The sequence below is a fragment of the Periplaneta americana genome, chromosome 16 (assembly GCF_040183065.1).
Source record: "Periplaneta americana isolate PAMFEO1 chromosome 16, P.americana_PAMFEO1_priV1, whole genome shotgun sequence".
NCBI lineage: Eukaryota > Metazoa > Arthropoda > Insecta > Blattodea > Blattidae > Periplaneta > Periplaneta americana.
This window is the reverse complement of record NC_091132.1, coordinates 160,764,378-160,783,033: the sequence shown is the minus strand read 5'-3', so window position 1 is coordinate 160,783,033 and position 18,656 is coordinate 160,764,378. Positions and strand designations below refer to the sequence as shown.

At 36.2% G+C, this 18,656-nt stretch overlaps 1 protein-coding gene across 2 annotated transcripts; it reads right to left on the bottom strand.

Annotated features, from left to right (window-relative positions):
- Positions 1-770: 770 nt before the first annotated feature.
- Positions 771-18,321, bottom strand: LOC138691659 (zinc finger protein 235-like). 2 transcript variants are annotated; one of them, XM_069813866.1, is made up of 5 exons: positions 17,933-18,321; positions 14,145-14,233; positions 9,812-9,931; positions 5,075-5,157; positions 771-3,257 (listed from the first exon to the last, which is right to left on the bottom strand). In XM_069813866.1, the coding sequence occupies exons 2-5, from the start codon at positions 14,226-14,228 to the stop codon at positions 2,351-2,353; spliced, it is 1,194 nt and encodes a 397-aa protein (XP_069669967.1). In that variant the 5' UTR covers positions 14,229-14,233; positions 17,933-18,321; the 3' UTR covers positions 771-2,350. The 2 variants fall into 2 exon arrangements, with proteins under 2 accessions (XP_069669967.1, XP_069669966.1); XM_069813865.1 differs by having other exon boundaries at positions 18,237-18,314.
- Positions 18,322-18,656: the final 335 nt, after the last annotated feature.

Below are 18,656 nucleotides of genomic sequence, written 5' to 3'. Positions count from 1 at the left end.
GCGTGCTGTAACGATGTTACCTATCAACGTGATTAATCAATAATTTATGGATTCTGGTCATTTTGAAATGGAATGTGATAGCATCTATTCTGCCATTGAAGGTAGAGGAGACAAGACTGATATTTTTACCCCAGATAGATGGTATACTATTGGCCGAACAGCCAAAATATAAAACCCTTTCCATAGGGTAGTTGAAATGGACTTCGGTGATTTCTTTGATTTTAAGAGCTTTTCTGCTCGACTGATAATTAATAAGAACAATTATGACGATGGAGGTACACTAAATTGGTTGAAGGTAAAATAGTTGCAATACAGAAAAGGAAATTCAACCCGCATATTTTTCAAGAAAGATTGAGTGACCTAGAATTTTGAACCATCACAGTGACAAAAAATACCTAAACGAAGAGAAACAGATTTTCTTACTAGTGATAACAGTATACTCTACTCAAGAGACAGTAACGTCATCAGAAGAAGATGACATATATAATAAATTAATGCTTGTATCATTTGTTCAATGTAGTATTAGCCCTTTCACGTCTGTGTACAACACTTTTTCAAAAGCAGTTTATCTGAATTTAAAAAATATAGTATGTGGGCCTATAGTTTAAGTGTAAATTCTTAATTTGAAAACATTTCTGTACTACCTAAAGATATTTGACATTAATTTATTTTTGGGCCTTAAATGAGGTTGAGGAACCCTTGAATAATAACATTTGGAACGGTTTTTTGTCTTGTGCTGCAAATAAATATTGATGCCAGAAAGGATTGATAATATTTTAAATAAAATACATGTCTTTAGCATCATCTACAATACTTTTTTTCATATTATCAGATTTGGGTTATGTCCTTTCATAATTTAAGTTAGATAATTCCTCATTAATAAATATGATGAAAGGTTCTAAGCCACATTATAAACTATAAGTTTGATATTAAAATATTTTAATGGAATGAAACATAGTATAGCATTCTTCTTAATTGTATGAGAACATAAAATCCATTTCAATTCGAATTTACTCTCATAATGTTAAATAATGTAGTTTTTCTGATTGCACAAAAATTTCAAATCGCTTTATCTCCAAACTTGCTCACTGTGGAATAGAACCATTCACTACCAAAGCGACGATTGTACGAAATGGGAATATAATGAGTGGAGATTTATCTTTTGAAGAGGTGGAAGAATTCAAATATCTTGGAGCAACAGTAATAAATATAAATGACACTCGGGAGGAAATTAAACGCAGAATACATAAGGGGAATGCGTGTTATTATTCGGTTGAGAAGCTTTGGTCATCTGGCCTGTCAAAAAATCTGAAAGTTAGAATTTATAAAACAGTTATATTACCGGTTCTTCCATATGGGTGTGCAAGTTGGACTCTCACTTTGAGAGAGGAACAGAGATTAAGGATGTTTGAGAATAAGATTCTGAAGAAAATATTTGGGGCTAAAAGGGATGACGTTACAGCAGAATAGAGAAAGTTACATAACGCAGAACTGTCCATTGTATTCTTCACCTGATATAATTAGGAACATTAAACCCAAACGTTTGAGATGGGCAGGGTATATAGCACGTATCGGCAAATCCTGAAATATATGTAGTGTTAGTTGGGAGGCCGGACCCTTGGGGAGGCCGAGACGTAGATGGGAAAATATTAAAATGGATCCGAGGGAGATGGGGTATGATGGTAGAGACTGGATTAATCTTGCTCAGGATAGGGACCAATGGTGGGCTTATGTGAGGGCGGCAATGAACCTCTGGGTTGCTTAAAAGCCAGTAAGTATTTCAACATTTGCGACCATGAAATACGAATTTGTGTGTGTGTGTGTGTGTGTGTATAAATATATACTGGTATTTATTCAATTATCCGGCAAAATCTCGTATCCGGAACTATCCCAGTTTGTTGCCGGTTAAGAAGGATTCCACTATATTTTTTTTTTATTTTCTTACTTTTCCAGACCAAACTTACACCTTTAAATTTATCCTTTGCCGCTTATGTTAGCTGTGTATGAATTCTGAAATTCTTCGAATTCGTCTATTTAAATGATCTCTTCAATGTTTGTTAAGAGAGAGTTTTTCTGTTTGCACAGGTTGTGAAACATACTTTTCACACACACACACCACGTTTGAAAATCTTCTGCTCTGTGTGTACCTTTACATTTTTCCTGTGAGAAAAACACTTTCCAAAGACATGAATGGTCTCTCGCCTAATGTATGTGGGAAAGTCACGGTTCTAAGTAACACTTTGCAACATAGCATCTGAATGCCTCATCTCCTCTGTGTAGAATATTATGTTTTGCAAGGTGTCTCGACCAAGAAATATATTTTCCACACACATCGTCCTTAGGTGATCTCTCACCTGTGTGTTACGAGAGCGTGTCTTTTTAGTTGCACAGATTGTGAAAAACACTGTGCACACACATCGCATTTAAAAGGCTTCTCCCCTGTGTGAATGCGTGTGTGTATTATCATACACCTTCTGTCAGAGAAACATTTCCCACAGACGTCGCATTTATATGGTCTTTCACCTGTATGTATGCGGACGTGAGTGTTTAAAGATTCCGAGTAAGAGAAACACTTCCCACACACATCACATTTGAATGGCTGTGCTCCTGTGTGTAGGCGAGTATGTCTTGCAAGATTTTTAGAACAGGAAAAATACTTTCCGCACATATCGCATTTAACTGTTGTCTCGATTGTGTGTACGAGAGCATGTCTTTTCAGTTGTCCTGATTGTGAGAAACAATTTCCACACACATTGCATATGAAAGGCTTTTCCCCAGTGTGTATGCGGTTGTGGGTTTTCAAATTTCCCCTATCAGAGAAACACTTCCCGCAGACATCACATTTGAATGGTCGCTCGCCTGTATGTAAGAGGGCGTGATTTTTCAGAGATCCCGATTGTGAGAAACATTTTGCACACACATCGCATTTGAATGGCTTGTCTCCTGTGTGTAGGCGAGTATGTCTTGCAAGATTTCCCGAACACGAAAAACACTTTCCACATACATCGCAGTTATAAGATCTCCCGTCTGTATGTATTGGTATATCTGCTTTCAAATGTCCAGTTGTTGAAGATATGTAGATATTTCTCTTGCTTGAAATTAAGGGAATATACGATACTAAGTCAGTCTCTGATACCGAGGAACATATTCTACTCAAATCGGATTTCAATTGTCTTTCACCTCTAAGTAACCGTTCGTGGTTACCTTGGTGTCCAGCATGTAGTGGTGGCACACACGTCTCTACATTATCCATTAGGCTGAAATGAAAACAAAATTCATCAGTTCACAATATTCATTGCGGTGAGATCAAATTTTATTAAGCAATATATTTATATTGAAAGAACCTCATTCCAAAATTAATAACAATAATGAAGTGAAGGTTACTTATGTGCCAGCCACTATAGGAACTTCATCAAATACCTTGGATTTATAGAGCTGTAAGCTCACCCAACCCACCCCTACTAATATACGAATATCGTCCAGCGTGAATGAAGAATAGGGCCATATTTCATTAATGTAACAGTGGGTTTCAGTGTCGCCAACATAGTAATAATATTATACGCCTAGTGGGCATACTCAGCATCTGTAAATATGTGCAGCATGCTTAAACGATACAGTAGAATTGGCCAACAAATCACAATCTCAGTTAAAAAATTCAGTTATATAAATTGAAGTGCAACTTCATAACTTGACCTTCAAAACAAAAATGACAATCGATAAATAAGTCCATGGCAACCGGAGTAGCAACACACGAAACGAAACTGCATTGAACGTAATCATTTGCCTTTGCTTAACACCTTTTTGGGTTACATTCTAATAGCTGTATCTCTGTACCCAATAAAAATTGGACAAATTTTATAAGAACCTTTTTTACTCTGAACAGTACATACTATCACCCCCTAAAATATTTACTATTCCTCCTGAAACACTCTGTATATAGAGCTGTCCACATGAATAACCCGATCCATACGTTGGACATTAAACATATATTGAGCTCTTCATATGAATAACCCCATCCATATGTTGCACACTAAATACAGAATATATTGAGCTGTCCATATGAATAACCCGATCCATATGCTGGATACTAAATATATACTGAGCTGTCCGTATGAATAACCCGATCCATATGTTGGATACTAAGTATACATTGAGCTGTCCGTATGAATAACCTGATCCATACGTTGGATACTAAGTATACATTGAGCTGTCCATATGAATAACCCGATCCATATGTTGGATATTAAGTATACATTGAGCTGTCCATATGAATAACCCGAACCATATGTTGGATACTAAGTATACAATGAGCTGTCCGAATGAATAACCCGATCCATATGTTGGATACTAAGTATACATTGAGCTGTCTGTATGAATAACCCGATCCATATGTTGGATACTAAGTATACATTGAGCTGTCCGTATGAATAACCTGATCCATTTGTTGGATACTAAGTATACATTGAGCTGTCCGTATGAATAACCCGATCCATATGTTGGATACTAAGTATACATTGAGCTGTCCGTATGAATAACCTGATCCATATGTTGGATACTAAGTATACATTGAGCTGTCCGTATGAATAACCCGATCCATATGTTGGATACTAAGTATACATTGAGCTGTCCGTATGAATAACCTGATCCATATGTTGGATACTAAGTATACATTGAGCTGTCCGCATGAATAACCCGATCCATATGTTGGATACTAAGTATACATTGAGCTGTCCGTATGAATAACCTGATCCATATTTTGGATACTAAGTATACATTGAGCTGTCTGTATGAATAACCCGATCCATATGTTGGATACTAAGTATACAGTGAGCTGTCCGTATGAATAACCCGATCCATATGTTGGATACTAAGTATACATTGAGCTGTCCGTATCAATAATCCGATCCATATGTTGGATACTAAGTATACATTGAGCTGTTCATATGAATAACCAGATATATATGCTAGATATTAAATATTAACATAGGCCTACATTAAAAATTAGAGTCCTCCGTCATTATATAAATGAAGCTGTTAAAGAATTGAAGAAAATAAATCAGCACAATACACTTACCTCTCAGTCGATGCTTCATCCTCCTCTATAGATACATCTCGTGTCTGTTGTTGCTGAACTCTGTCCAGATCAAAGTAATCTTCCTGAAAGTAGAGTAATTAATGAAGGGAGGTTAGTGCATCATCTAGATCTGTAGTTCCAACCTTTTTGTGCAACGGACCCCTTGAAGCTAATATTTGGTTTAGTAGACCTCCAAAATCTTTCGAAATATTTAGATTGGTAATCATGCTACACTCATTAAACATTTTGCATAATACTGTGAATTGAACTTCCTTAATAAATTGACAGTGATATTAATTTCATTTCTAGCTTTTGAATATAATCTGAAAATATTTAAATATAGTCATTCTTCGTTATATCATGTATTTTGTGGGAAAATGAAAACTGTTTTTATAATTACCATGAGACTATCAGTGGGATGGTTGATGTTGATATACGAAGACTCGCATGTTTAATTCAATAGAAGTTTACTTCTATATTTGTTTCAAAAAGACTGAACAGGAAATGTTATCTGAAACAAGCATGCTGATGCAAATGGTATTAAGTGTTCAACTGTAGTTTGGGAAACACTGTGATATATTAGTGGTGCATGCACCAGGACTGCAACATGGACATTATAGAAAACATGACTCGTATCAGAAAAAAATTCTAATAATTCCATCAGCCCCTCTCCATTTTGAAGGGAAAAATGTTATCTCTCTCGAAGAAGTGATTTTTCATACAATGTCTTTCGCCGTAGCTCAGTGGAGAGCACTAGGTACGTAGAACCAAGGACACGGGTTCGATCTCCGGCCCTGGAGCGAATTTTGCTCCTCAAATATTAATTGTGATTATAACAGATATTATTCTGTTGGACCAATTAGTAACATCTTTAGTAAATTATGGTTCCGCGCCGTGGCGTCGCGGTCTAAGGCATCCTGCCTAGGACTCGCGTTACGGAATGCGCGCTGGTTCGAGTTCTCATGGGGGAAGAAATTTTCTCATGAAATTTCGGCTAGTGTATGGGACCGGTGTCCACCCAGCATCGTGATGCACTTGGGGAGCTACGATAGGTAGCGAAATCCGGTAATACCAGCTATAACGGCTGGGGGGATCATCGTGCTAACCACACGATACCTCCATTCTGGTTGGATGATCGTCCACCTCTGCTTCGGCATGTGGGCATGAGGCCAGCAACCGGCTGGTCGGTTTAGGCCCTTCACGGGCTGTAGCGCCACGGATTATTATTAGTAAATTATGACACATGCTGAAAGTAATTACATTTTGTTCATAGGATGCTACACTCGACCTGTGGTCTTGTTTCGCAAAAATCTCTACTCATGAAATAAAGGTACATTTCGTCCAGACTTACTTTGTCCGTGTTACTTTATCACACTATTTCGGTCAAGAATTTTTTTTATTCAAATTGTACATTTCGTCCAGACCAATTCAGTCAAGAATTTTGGTTCTCACTTTATTATATTGGGTAATTTATTACGTAATATAATATAATAAATAAATAATGTAATAAACCGGTAATAAAAATGTTGTCAAAATATGACTAATGTTCATCTTTTGATTCAGGGTCATGTTCAGCTGGATTAATAACTACTCTGTAACCAAGTCCTCTCAGGCAGTCCTCTCAGGCAGTCCTCCACACGAGCGTGTTCTTTGTAATCCTACGCTGGAGGTTCATTTGGGTTATCCTCTGTTCTTTTCTTCATTTGATTCACCATTTTCCGCGTCTCACTTTAAATGGAAGCAGACTGTTAATGCTCTCTCTTTCCATTTCTACTGTATTATTGTTATATTCTTCAAATCAACCGTTGTAGGACAAAGGACACTAAATAGTAGTCTTTGTTCGCATTCCCAGTAGCATCTAATGGCATTATGGTTCATCGAGTGGAAGTGGTAACAAAGTGAATGGAACAGAAGCATTGCTTTCCTTTACTCGTGTAGGTTATTTCTGCCATTTCCCAAATTGTTTAATTGAACTGAAATTTAGAAAATATTAGTGGCTTGTGCAGCAAATGCTGCAAACTGAGTTCATTAGACGTGCAAATAAATATTTTTCAGATTTATTTTCAATGAAGAATATCAGACATTTTAAAGGTTATTTGCTTCAACTATAATGAAACATACTCCCTCTGAATGGTTTTTTTTATGGCAAATACTTTTTTTTGAACCTATCCACCTTCAGTTTTTGTGATGCAACGCGAAAACGCAAGTAACAATGTCAGGACGATCAGTCGGTTTTTCATGTGGAAGTAAACCAACAGCTATTTCAGGTTATTGTGGATTGTAGGTGAAAGTTAAAAAAAGTCAGGTTTGCTATACTTTCGAACAATAGACATAGCATCTTGGTATAGCTGCTGCATGTAGAGCTTGAAATATAGAGGGGAAAATCATTTTATCCTGTTAAGAGATCTTGCTGAAATAATCGGGATACTACAAAAATTTTGTAGGCCTCTTATTTTGTCAGTAAGTCATACCTTTTGATCTTTCCTTAGGAACTGTAATTTTTGCGCTCTCTCGAGTCAATACCGGTACTGAAGAAAATGATGCATATAAATATCTATACCACACCGTCATTAAGTATATGAAAAAGACCCCACAACTATAAAAATAATTGATTTTAATAACATTATCCTACGTAATTTTTGTAGTTCCATATATAGCCGCCACTCAGTAAATTATAGATATGATCTTATTTAAGATATTCTCTACATCTACTTATATAACTCCTAAATGTTTCACTTTCATATCATCAATACAGCATTAATATGTATAATTAATGAAAAACAGTCACATTACTGCATTAACTATAATAATATTTCATTCCTAATGGTAATAATGTCATCAAACCACCTCAAGTTTTGTAGATTTTAATATCCAATACACAGCTATACTCAGAAAATTACATATCGCAAAATCAGACCTATAAATTATTTGTAGTAAGTCTTGAAGTATTTAATAACCAATTGAATTTCAACTACTTTTTAATGTCAATGGAAATTTTCCTCCACTTCGATCTGCCTACCACAGTCTCACATAAATATACTGGCTTATTGTAGTCTTCGAGACTTCTCACAAGGGCTGGCAATGATGGTAGTAGGCCTACTCATCGCCTTCCCGCAATAGTCATGTGGTCGGATCGTACGACTTGTAGATGTGAGAGGTTCACTTATGTCGGACTGTGCAAAACAGCAGCATTGATGATATGAGTCCGAATAGCAATACTTAATTGATATTTTATACCATTAAGTACGAGAAAAATTCGTACCGGCACCGGGAATCGAACCAGGACCTCTCAGCTGTGCGCGCTCAGTTGGTTAGAGTGCACTCAGCGCGCACAGCTGAGAGGTCCTGGGTTCGATTCCCGGTGCCGGTACGAATTTTTCTCGTACTTAATGGTATAAAAACAAACTGACTAGTCATACTAGTCGAGCAAAATATAATGAGGTGGGCGAGACTTCATTCATATTTGATACAAATACTTAATTGAATCATCGTTGCGTGGTTTGCGTCGACTGCTGTAATGTGTGAGCCGGCACACTGAAGAATTTGAATTTGAAATATATTAGCAATCCTGCAAGTCATGGCCTTCGTGTAATAGCCTATTGTTTATTGTAGTGTGTGTTTTGTTTTATTCTGAAATGCAATTAGTTCTCAAAACTGACGAAAGATGGATTTTGGAAAATAGGAAAATTATGTAGGAAAACTAACGCTTAATTGAAAGTTACTATTTTTCTGAAAATCCTTGAATGCCAAGCTTCAAAATGACGGTTCATTCATTAAAATCCGTTCGGCCATTTTCCCGTAATTTCCATTACCAATTTCAAATTATATATATATATATATATATATATATATATCATATGACCTTACTAGACGATATGCGCTACTGACGAAGCTTGTTGGACGAAATGTCTAAATGGATGAAATATCTAAATGGACGAAATGTCTTATAGGACGATAAGTGCTAGGGACAAAGCTTGTTGGACGAAAGGTCCTGTAAGGGAAATAAAATGCCACTTTTTCAATTTTTATGCTATATAACTATTGTCATGAAAACACACTTTCCTATACTTCTCACAAACCTCACATATGTTAAATGGCCACCGGCGTGGCTCAGTCGGTTAAGGCGCTTGCCTGCCGGTCTGAAGTTGCGCTCGGGCGCGGGTTCGATCCCTGCTTGGGCTGATTACTTGGTTGGGTTTTTTCCGAGGTTTTCCCCAACCGTAAGGTGAATTCCAGGTAATCTATGGCGAATCCTCGGCCTCATCTCGCCAAATACCATCTCGCTATCATCAAACTCATCGACGCTAAATAACCTCGTAGTTGATACAGCGTCGTTAAATAACCGACTAAAAAAAAAAAAAAAAATGTTAAATGTGAACCCTAAATCTAGCTTTTAATTTTGTGGGAAAAGCATATAGATAATCATTAGAAGATATTCAAGATGGTAATATTAGGCGATTCACGCTATTTAGCAAGATCTGAAACCTTATCAAAAATGACTGTACTATTATGATTGAAAGAATTTGCTTCAAAACTTAAGAGCCATACAGCACTTCAAATTTAGGCTATTCTGCAATACAGAAATAAGCAATAAATAGCATGCAGACAGATTTACTGTCCTCATTGTAAACCAAAATTTGCAGTCAACACAGTTATACAAAGAAGGTTTCTGTGACGAAAGGAATAAAAGTTAAACTTTGGAAAGAAGAGCCAGCACACTCAATGAGATCCACTCACCTCAACTTCACACTTCAACAATATAATTTCTTCAAATTTTATCTCTGGATTGTGATCATAGCTGTCGTCCACGTATTCCTCCTTTATCCTAGTCACGGGAAGATCCAATAAATTCCCTTCCTGCAGAACATAGAGGCATTATGAATGAGTAAAATATTACAAAGTGACGGAAGCTGATCAGAAGTGTTACAGGTACACTCTGGGTTTGCATGCCAGTGCTTCAATACTACTTGCAGCACAGGAGAGGAATTATGGAAATAATTGAAGGGAAAATAGACAACAGATTTCAAAAGTGGCTTATGACATAGAAAAGGTAATATCTTACTTGGGTAATTGAATAAATTAGAACCAAATCTGTAATGGCGTCCAATTCACATTATACAACGCTTTCTATACAGTGACTGTAATGTTTTCTTATTCCATTTGGGACTCAGAAATACTCCAAAAGTAAATTTATATACTAAATTCCAAGTGAAAAAAATTCCAACAAATGTTATAGGTGCTCAAATACAGTGCGAGAAATATGACTAGCTTTCATATCATCGCAATATTTGATCAAGATGCAGTGCATTTCATGATAAATAAAGGCACAGGCATCTCTGATGTATGCCTCCAATTCTTGAATATCCTTGACAATAGGGGAGGTAGATAATGACTTTATAAAGCCCAATAAAACATAGTCAGTGGCGACAAACCAAAGAAACTTACAGAACAATCGAGAGTGCCTCTACGCTTCTAACCTTCTAATCTATTACAACCAGAGTATTTTCAGAATTCAAGAAGAGTGAAGGACATTGGAAATACACACTTACTTACTTACTTACGGCTTTTAAGGAACCGGAGGTTCATTGCTGCCCTCACATAAGCCCGACATCAGTCCATATCCTGAGCAAGATTAATCCAGTCCCTATCATCATATCCCATCTTCCTCAAATCCATTTTAATATTATCTTCCCATCCACGTCTCGGCCTTCGCAAAGGTCTTCTTCCCTCCGGCCTCCCAACTAACACTCTATATGCATTTCTGGATTCGCCCATTCATGCTATATGACCCGCCCATCTCAAACGTCTTAATTTAATGTTCCTTGGTCGTGCCAGAGAATCAGTCCCATTCCGAGGTTTATTTTGGGGTTTTGTAACAATATGTTTATGGTAATGGGTTGTTAGCCCTTCACCCAATACCCAAGCTGGAGGACCACACCTTATCGGCTATTCGCGACTGCTTATTGAACATATTCGCAGCCACCCTCCATATCTGGGGAACACTAAAATAGGGAAAGAATTAAATATTAATAGTCTAAATGATACAGCTGATGAATATAGGAACTCCTAGTTTTTTTTTTATTGGGTTATTTTACGACGCTGTATCAACATGGAACTCCTAGTTGTAGCATGTGGAATGAATGTATAAAGGTTGAATACCTAAAAGATTAATCCCCTAGACAAGAAGGAAGAAGGTAGAAGAAACTGACATGTACGAAGAAACGCTGGTGTGATCAGCCATTTGAGGTGTAACAGACTAATAGCCTTAATACTCGTAGTAAAAAAAAAAAGAAGAAACATTAATTCCGCTGAACATAGTTAATCTTATTATAACGAATTTAAGAGATTCCTTATAAGCCAGTTTCTATCTGATGTTTTTCCAATTCACTGCGGGCTAAAGCAAGGAGATGCACTATCACCTTTACTTTTTAACTTCGCTCTAGAATATGCCATTAGGAAAGTTCAGGATAACAGACAGGGTTTGGAATTGAATGGGTTACATCAGCTGCTTGTCTATGCGGATGACGTGAATATGTTAGGAGAAAATCCACAAGCCATTAGAGAAAAGACGGAAATTTTACTTGAAGTAAAGCGATAGATTTGGAAGTAAATAGCGAAAAGACAAAGTATATGATTATGTCTCATGACCAGAATATTGTACGAAATGGAAATATAAAAATTGGACATTTATCCTTCGAAGAAGTGGAAAAATTCAAATGTCTTGGAGCAACAGTAAAAAATATAAATGACACTCGGGACGAAATTAAACGCAGAATAAATATGGGAAATGCATGTTATTATTCGGTAGAGAAGCTTTTGTCATCTAGTCTGCTGTCAGAAAATCTGGAAGAATTTATAAAACGTTATACTACCGGTTGTTCTTTATGGTTGTGAAACTTGGACTCTCACTTTGAGAGAGGACAGAGATTAAGGGTGTTTCAGAATAAGGTTCTTAGGAAAATATTTGGGGCTAACAGGGATGAAGTTACAAGAGAAGGAGAAAGTTACACAACACAGAACTGCACACATTGTATTCTTCACCTGACATAATTAGGAACATTAAATCCAGACGTTTGAGATGGGCAGGGCATGTAGCACGTATGGGCAAATCCAGAAATGCATATAGTGTTAGTTGGGAGACCGGAGGGAAAAATACCTTTGTGGAGGCAAGACATAGATGGAAGGATAATATTAAAATGGATTTGAGGGTAGTGGAATATGATGATAGAGACTGGATTAATCTTGCACAGGAATAAGACCGATGGCGGGCTTATGTGTGTGTGTGTGTGTGAGGACGGCAATGAACCTGCGGGTTTCTTAAAAGCCATTTGTAAGTAAGTAAGTAATAACGAATTTAATTCAACTTCTCTATGGAAAGCAAGTAATAAAAAAATGACGTTTTAAAATGAGGTGGCTGACAGAATCACAAAAATTCATCTCTGTTTGCTACGAAGGTGCTATAAGTCCCCGCATTTGACAGCCAAGCCATTGCAACAACATGTAGCTATTCACTTGTAATAAAATTGAACTTCATGATCTTCCATACCACAGTCTGATCTCTTTGGGAAGATATAAAATACAATCGCTATAAAAATTATATCATGAGTGCTACACAAGCTATTTTAGTTCCAATATAACATTAATACACAAGAGTCTTTTATCATGGTTTTTAAGAACAAAATAAGACAGACTGTGACTTACAATGAGTGAATAAAGAAAACGCCTTTTACTGCAAGGTAATTAGCGAAATGTTTTGTGGTTTGCAAAATTTGAAAGTGTAACATCAGTTCAATATTGTTTTAATGAAGGGCATCATGTGTGGAGAGCTCTGAATTATTACTAGTCGGTAAGGTTATGTTACCATAATTCTGGTGAAAATGGATCTATTAACATGACATACATGGGTGGCCGTAGGCGTGTTCTCGAAACCGAAGCTACTGTTAGCGTTGGTATGACAGCAAGTCCCAAAAAGAGTCTCATAAAAACATCCACAGAGATAGTAAAGTCATACACAACCTGTCAACGTTACCTGAAACTTTTCCTCTCTTGCATGCAACATGTTCAGGCATTACGATATGTGGATCTCAAGAAACAGATCACATTAGTATTTCATTCCTCAGCTGCTATAGGAAAACAACATGGCACGGTGTTCCATCAGGATTGTAGATCACCTCAAAGCTCGTGAATAACATTCAACATCAAGTGTGAGGCCAAGACGGCCAGTTACATGATGTCCAAATTCTGCAGACCTGACGCCAACCAATTCCTTTGTTTGGGTTTTTCTGCAGAAAGCTGTGTATGCACAGCGAAATAGGGATATAATCAGTATCTCAAACCGAAGATTGTCTCAGGTTTTCGAAATGGTACGTCTCACATGGTAGGTATATGAACTGTGTTGTGTATGCAATGGTGGCACATTGAGGTCTAATGTGGGTAAAACTTCTATTCTTCTAGAATATATTTACAGATTATTGAAAAATATATTGCAAGAGTTATGGTCCGCTGTTTTTCTTTTATGTCTTCTCAAATGGATCACTTTCTATAATTCATTAAAGTACAGAACAAGTTACGAATTAGCATGGTTTATATGAAAATATTTCATTTGAAGCTCATTAAACCACAAGCAAACGAATGGTTCAGAAACATAGAAGGCCAAGCGCCATTTACTAAAACCGTAGAAAACAATGGTTAAAATGAAGTTATTGCCATAATTCAATGGAAACATATAGCAAGAAATATAAAGTATACACATTAAACTAAATGATATGTCAATCTTCATTAAACTATGGTATTCACTTAACTTTAATCCTTGCTTTCTCCGCTTTTAATAAATGGCACTTGACCCACTATGGCTCTGAATCCTTCAAATAATATCAACTCTCAAAACATTATGTGCAATACAAGAATGTAACTTGTGACGAGATAGTGGGCAGCACAAACAATTGCTGGCTTGAAATTTGTTAGCAGGCCTATAGGCTACTAACTATAAATAGAAACATGTATAGTTATTGTGGTAGAGTTTACATTTCTAACGTAAAAAAGAAACACTTATTAGTAACTTTCAATTTACCTGTGATAAGTACTTTTTCTCTTCTGTTTCATTTGACTGTATCGCCAATGGGTTGATGTCGGGTTCCATTTTTATCACATCCATCTCAACTGGAAGAGAATTTTACAGAGACTGACATTCATCTACAGGATATAAGATAGTCGGAAAAAGTCCTGTCTGGAATGGTTAGGCTTATAACATAATTCGCTGAAAATTCCGAACTTGTTCTGAACTAATTATCTGCTGCACTGAAGTATGACATCTGACATCTTTATATTAGCAGGTAAGTAAGTGATTATGAATTGGATTACACATATTCCTCGTGCACAAAATGAGATCCCATTTCTCTTTGGAAAAAAGGAGGGAGAGAGGGAGAGAGGGAGGGAAGGAGGAGAGAGAGAGGGAGTTTGAGAGTGAGTTAGTGTGTGTGTGTTCAATATTACCCGGTTTTACACATAACCTCCTTAACCTATGGTTCCGCTATGGCGATCATCGCCAAGCGAACAACACAACTTGATTAGCTGTAATGTAAATACATTGAGCTGGTTTCTTTACAATGTCCTGCGTTGGCTACAGCTATCTGCGCTGGCCTTTATCGCTCTAGATTGACTTGGCTTCAAACTGACAGTGATGATCGTCGTTCATTTAGAAAGCAAAAAAATGACGATATCACAAATGTGGCTGAAAACATCGTGTATTTAGCAATTTCTCACAAAGAAATTCTGAAACTTTAATTAACGATGTTTGCAATCATCCTGCCCTGTACGATATGAGTTCAAAAAAATACAGAGATACTCATAAAAATGAAATAACTCAGTATAAGCACAGTCGCGAAGCTTGAGGTGTTTTTTTGCAAATCTCGTGATAAAGCGCTCCAAGCAGTTAGCAACTAGAAACAATAGACTGTCCATGGTCGACTTTGGACCGTGTCGTATTTCTATCGAGTGCTAGCTCGTTGCGTATTTCACATTGATGCTTGTTTTTTTTATTTTAGTACGTTATTTTACGACGCTTTATCAACATCTCAGGTTATTTAGCGTCTGAATGAGATGAAGGTGATAATGCCGGTGAAATGAGTCTGGGGTCCAACACCGAAAGTTACCCAGCATTTACTCATATTGGGTTGAGGGAAAACCCCAGAAAAAACCTCAACCAGGTAACTTGCCCCGACCGGGAATCGAACCCGGGCCACCTGGGTTCGCGGCTAGACGCTCTAACCATTACTCCACAGGTGTGGACTTGATGCTTGTGAAATGTTCGTTATTGGTTATAATGAAAATGTTAATGGCTAAAATATAATAATTGGAATAATAATATGGGACAAGGAGGAGACGTTTGTAGTGCTATAAACTGTAGCAACAGTAAGAGAAAGAGGCCAGCGTTATCCTTTTTCCGATTTCCGAAAGATTCAGAAAGGTTCCTGGGTTTCCACAAGAATGCTGTGCAGAAACAAAACTGTTAATCTGAAGTTCTTTGTGACTGTTAGAATACATTATATCCTTAAATTTCACAACGAAATATTTCAGTCTAACCGAAAGGACATTAGATACCGGTTAAAGTTCTGTCACTTAGGCTGCTAAATTTCCAGAGAAATAAAGGTTAGGTCTACTTTTTTTTCAGAGGATATATTTTTAATTGTAGCTATTAATTTTGTTATTATTTTTATGTATTATTTTACTAAAGACGTAGAAAAATTAAGTTTGTTTTAATGAAATTTATTGATCACGTTTTATTTTCAATTCTGGTGGGATTATTATTGCTTAGGCCTACTTTTTTCTTCAAAGGATATGTTTTTAATTATAGCTGTTAATTTTGTTATTTTTATTTGTTGCTTTACTAGAGACGTAAAAAAAGTCTGTTACAATAAAATTTATTGATCACGTTTTATTTCCAATGCTGGTGTGATTATTATTGCGTAACCTCATCCCACTTTGTTAACTACGTAAGCCTACACTACAAGTACCGGTACACGTAAGTTACTCCATTAATTCATATTTCCATTATTATTGTTGTAAAGAGAAATGCAAATTAATATTTATTGGTTTCATAGTTAATTATCGCTATAATCTTGAATGATTGAAGCTATTATAGTAAATTTCAGTTCCTTTTGCACAAACAAAAATTATATTAACTTATTTCTTGCAGGTATCTTCGAGTTTATGGTGGAATTTAATATACTTCATTAAAATAATAAATTAACTTTATGCATTTAATATTTCAATAATGGAAGGAAGGTGTTAATTTTTCCAAAAGAACACGACAACGAAAGTGTAACATATTTTGTCGTCTGCTAGGAGAGAGATCTGCGATGATGAGGCGATAGTAGCGATCCTAGTGGTGGGCAACTACCCATGTTTGCATTTTTACTACATATTGAGCTTCGCGACTGTATATAGTAGACTGTGGTATAAGCATCTTATTAACAGAATGAAAAATGACATACACATTTGATAAAATAATGACGTGATTAATATAATTATTTGGGAATGATTTACTCTAAAAGATTCAAATTCATTTTGAAGCCATTGCAACAACATTAGACTTTCGTGCAATATTAATTAACTTACATGCATATACCTGTGTTTAGACGTACAGTGATAAATTTTGGTACCTAGCCCTCTTGCGGTAATAATATAAGTCTATAACACAAGAAACAGCTAAGCTCCTGTTTCTTCGGGAGTCCAGAGATTGCGGACCTTACAATATCTTACAGAAAAATAAATGAAATACAGTACGTACGGAAATTGGTAGTAGCATAAACTGTAACTTAAGACTAGAAACAAAGTATTCAATAGATATACAATCATGTGGAAACGATAAACAAACTCGACATCAGTTCGTAGCAACACCACACGACCTCTTATGCAAAGATTTAAGTTGCAACCCTTTAAAATTATGAATCTCATTAAAAAAAATTCTGTACGTAGGGTTACCATCCGTCCGGCAGAAGGAGGACATGTCCTCTTTTTTAATCATTTTATCCTGTCCGGCATGCATTTAAAAAAAATTGAAGTGTCCCACATTTCGCATTTCAACTACAATTAATATGAATATTGAATAATGTGCGATATTATGCATAGAATATCTAAACAAATGGTGAAAACCTATGAACGAAGTTAACTGCTTTCAATGGTTGAGGCTGGACCACATAAAAAAAAAAAACAAAATATAACCTATTGACATGCATTGAATCCTTACACTCTAAAAACGTCACTATTCATGATTCCAAGCTACTTTATCAATTCTATTCTGCAATGTACAAAGATATGCCAATCAAGTTAATTTTGACAAAGATTTAAGTTTAGGTAAACAATGGTGCCAATTCTTCAATTCCAATAGTTCTGCGAGCACTGAAACTTTCTCAGAACTCTTAAAAATATGTCAATTCTATTTATTTATCCCAAGTCACAATGGAAGTGTTGAGAGATTATTTTCCCTAATATCTGCTCAATGGACAAAAGAACGAAATCGCATGGTAACGGACACAGTCAGAGGTATCATCATGGTGAGACATAATTTCAAGGAAATGTCCTGTGAACAGTTCCATAATTATTTGTTACAAGATAGAAGTTTGTGTCTTCAGGTTCTTGTGCACAAAGTGGGCTCCACCGATACGTACGGTAGGGTACAGATGTAATACTGATCCAGCAACTAGTGAGGAAACTAAGGTGAGCCATTGCTTTTATTTTCACTTAATTTTGTTCAAACCAATGTTTAAAACGTCCTCCTTTTTCAGCAATGTCCTCTTATTTTAGATTCCATGTCCTCCTATAGAATTTCTTCTCATGGTAACCCTATCCACAAATTACCTTGTTCCACTTACGTAGTCATACTGCACCCCTAATTTTCCATGCCTCCGTAATGTCTCAAAGTCGGGATAACCGGAGTAACTGTGTTCTGAAGTTTATCCCACATACTAAAGCTTCAATGCTAAAGTAATTGTACTGTATATGAAATGCAATGAAATTTGGTTTAGCGAAAATAAAATATGACATTGCTACGAAATGGTGGTAATGTGATCATTTACCGAAATTAAATTAGAATACAGAAGTAACAAATATGCAATAGAATAACTACAATGTCAAATAATGAAACTCGTAAAGACGTATGTACATTTTGTAACCATAATAAAGCACACGTGAAACTAAAAGTGGATTTCAATTCTTCAGCTTCCACAACAAAACAACATGAATCAACATTGTCATTGAAATATACTTCATAGAATATACAGCAAGCAAGGGAATCAAGGTTGCCGTGAGCAGAGTAGTTCTACCTGCAATCAGGATTGCGATATAATTTTGACTATTTTATTATGTACAATAATGAACGTATGATAACCTCTTACTGTGTGATAATTTCGTTGACATTTAGAATATTCATTTGTTTCTTTTCTGGGCTAATGTCTTCCAAACGGGATGGCAACAATGATTTTAGTCCTGTTTTTTTTTTTTTTACAAAGATTATGGACATAAATAACGAAACTAGCGATTAGTAGCCTATTCTAGACAGATCTCGAGCGCCTAAAACAATCGC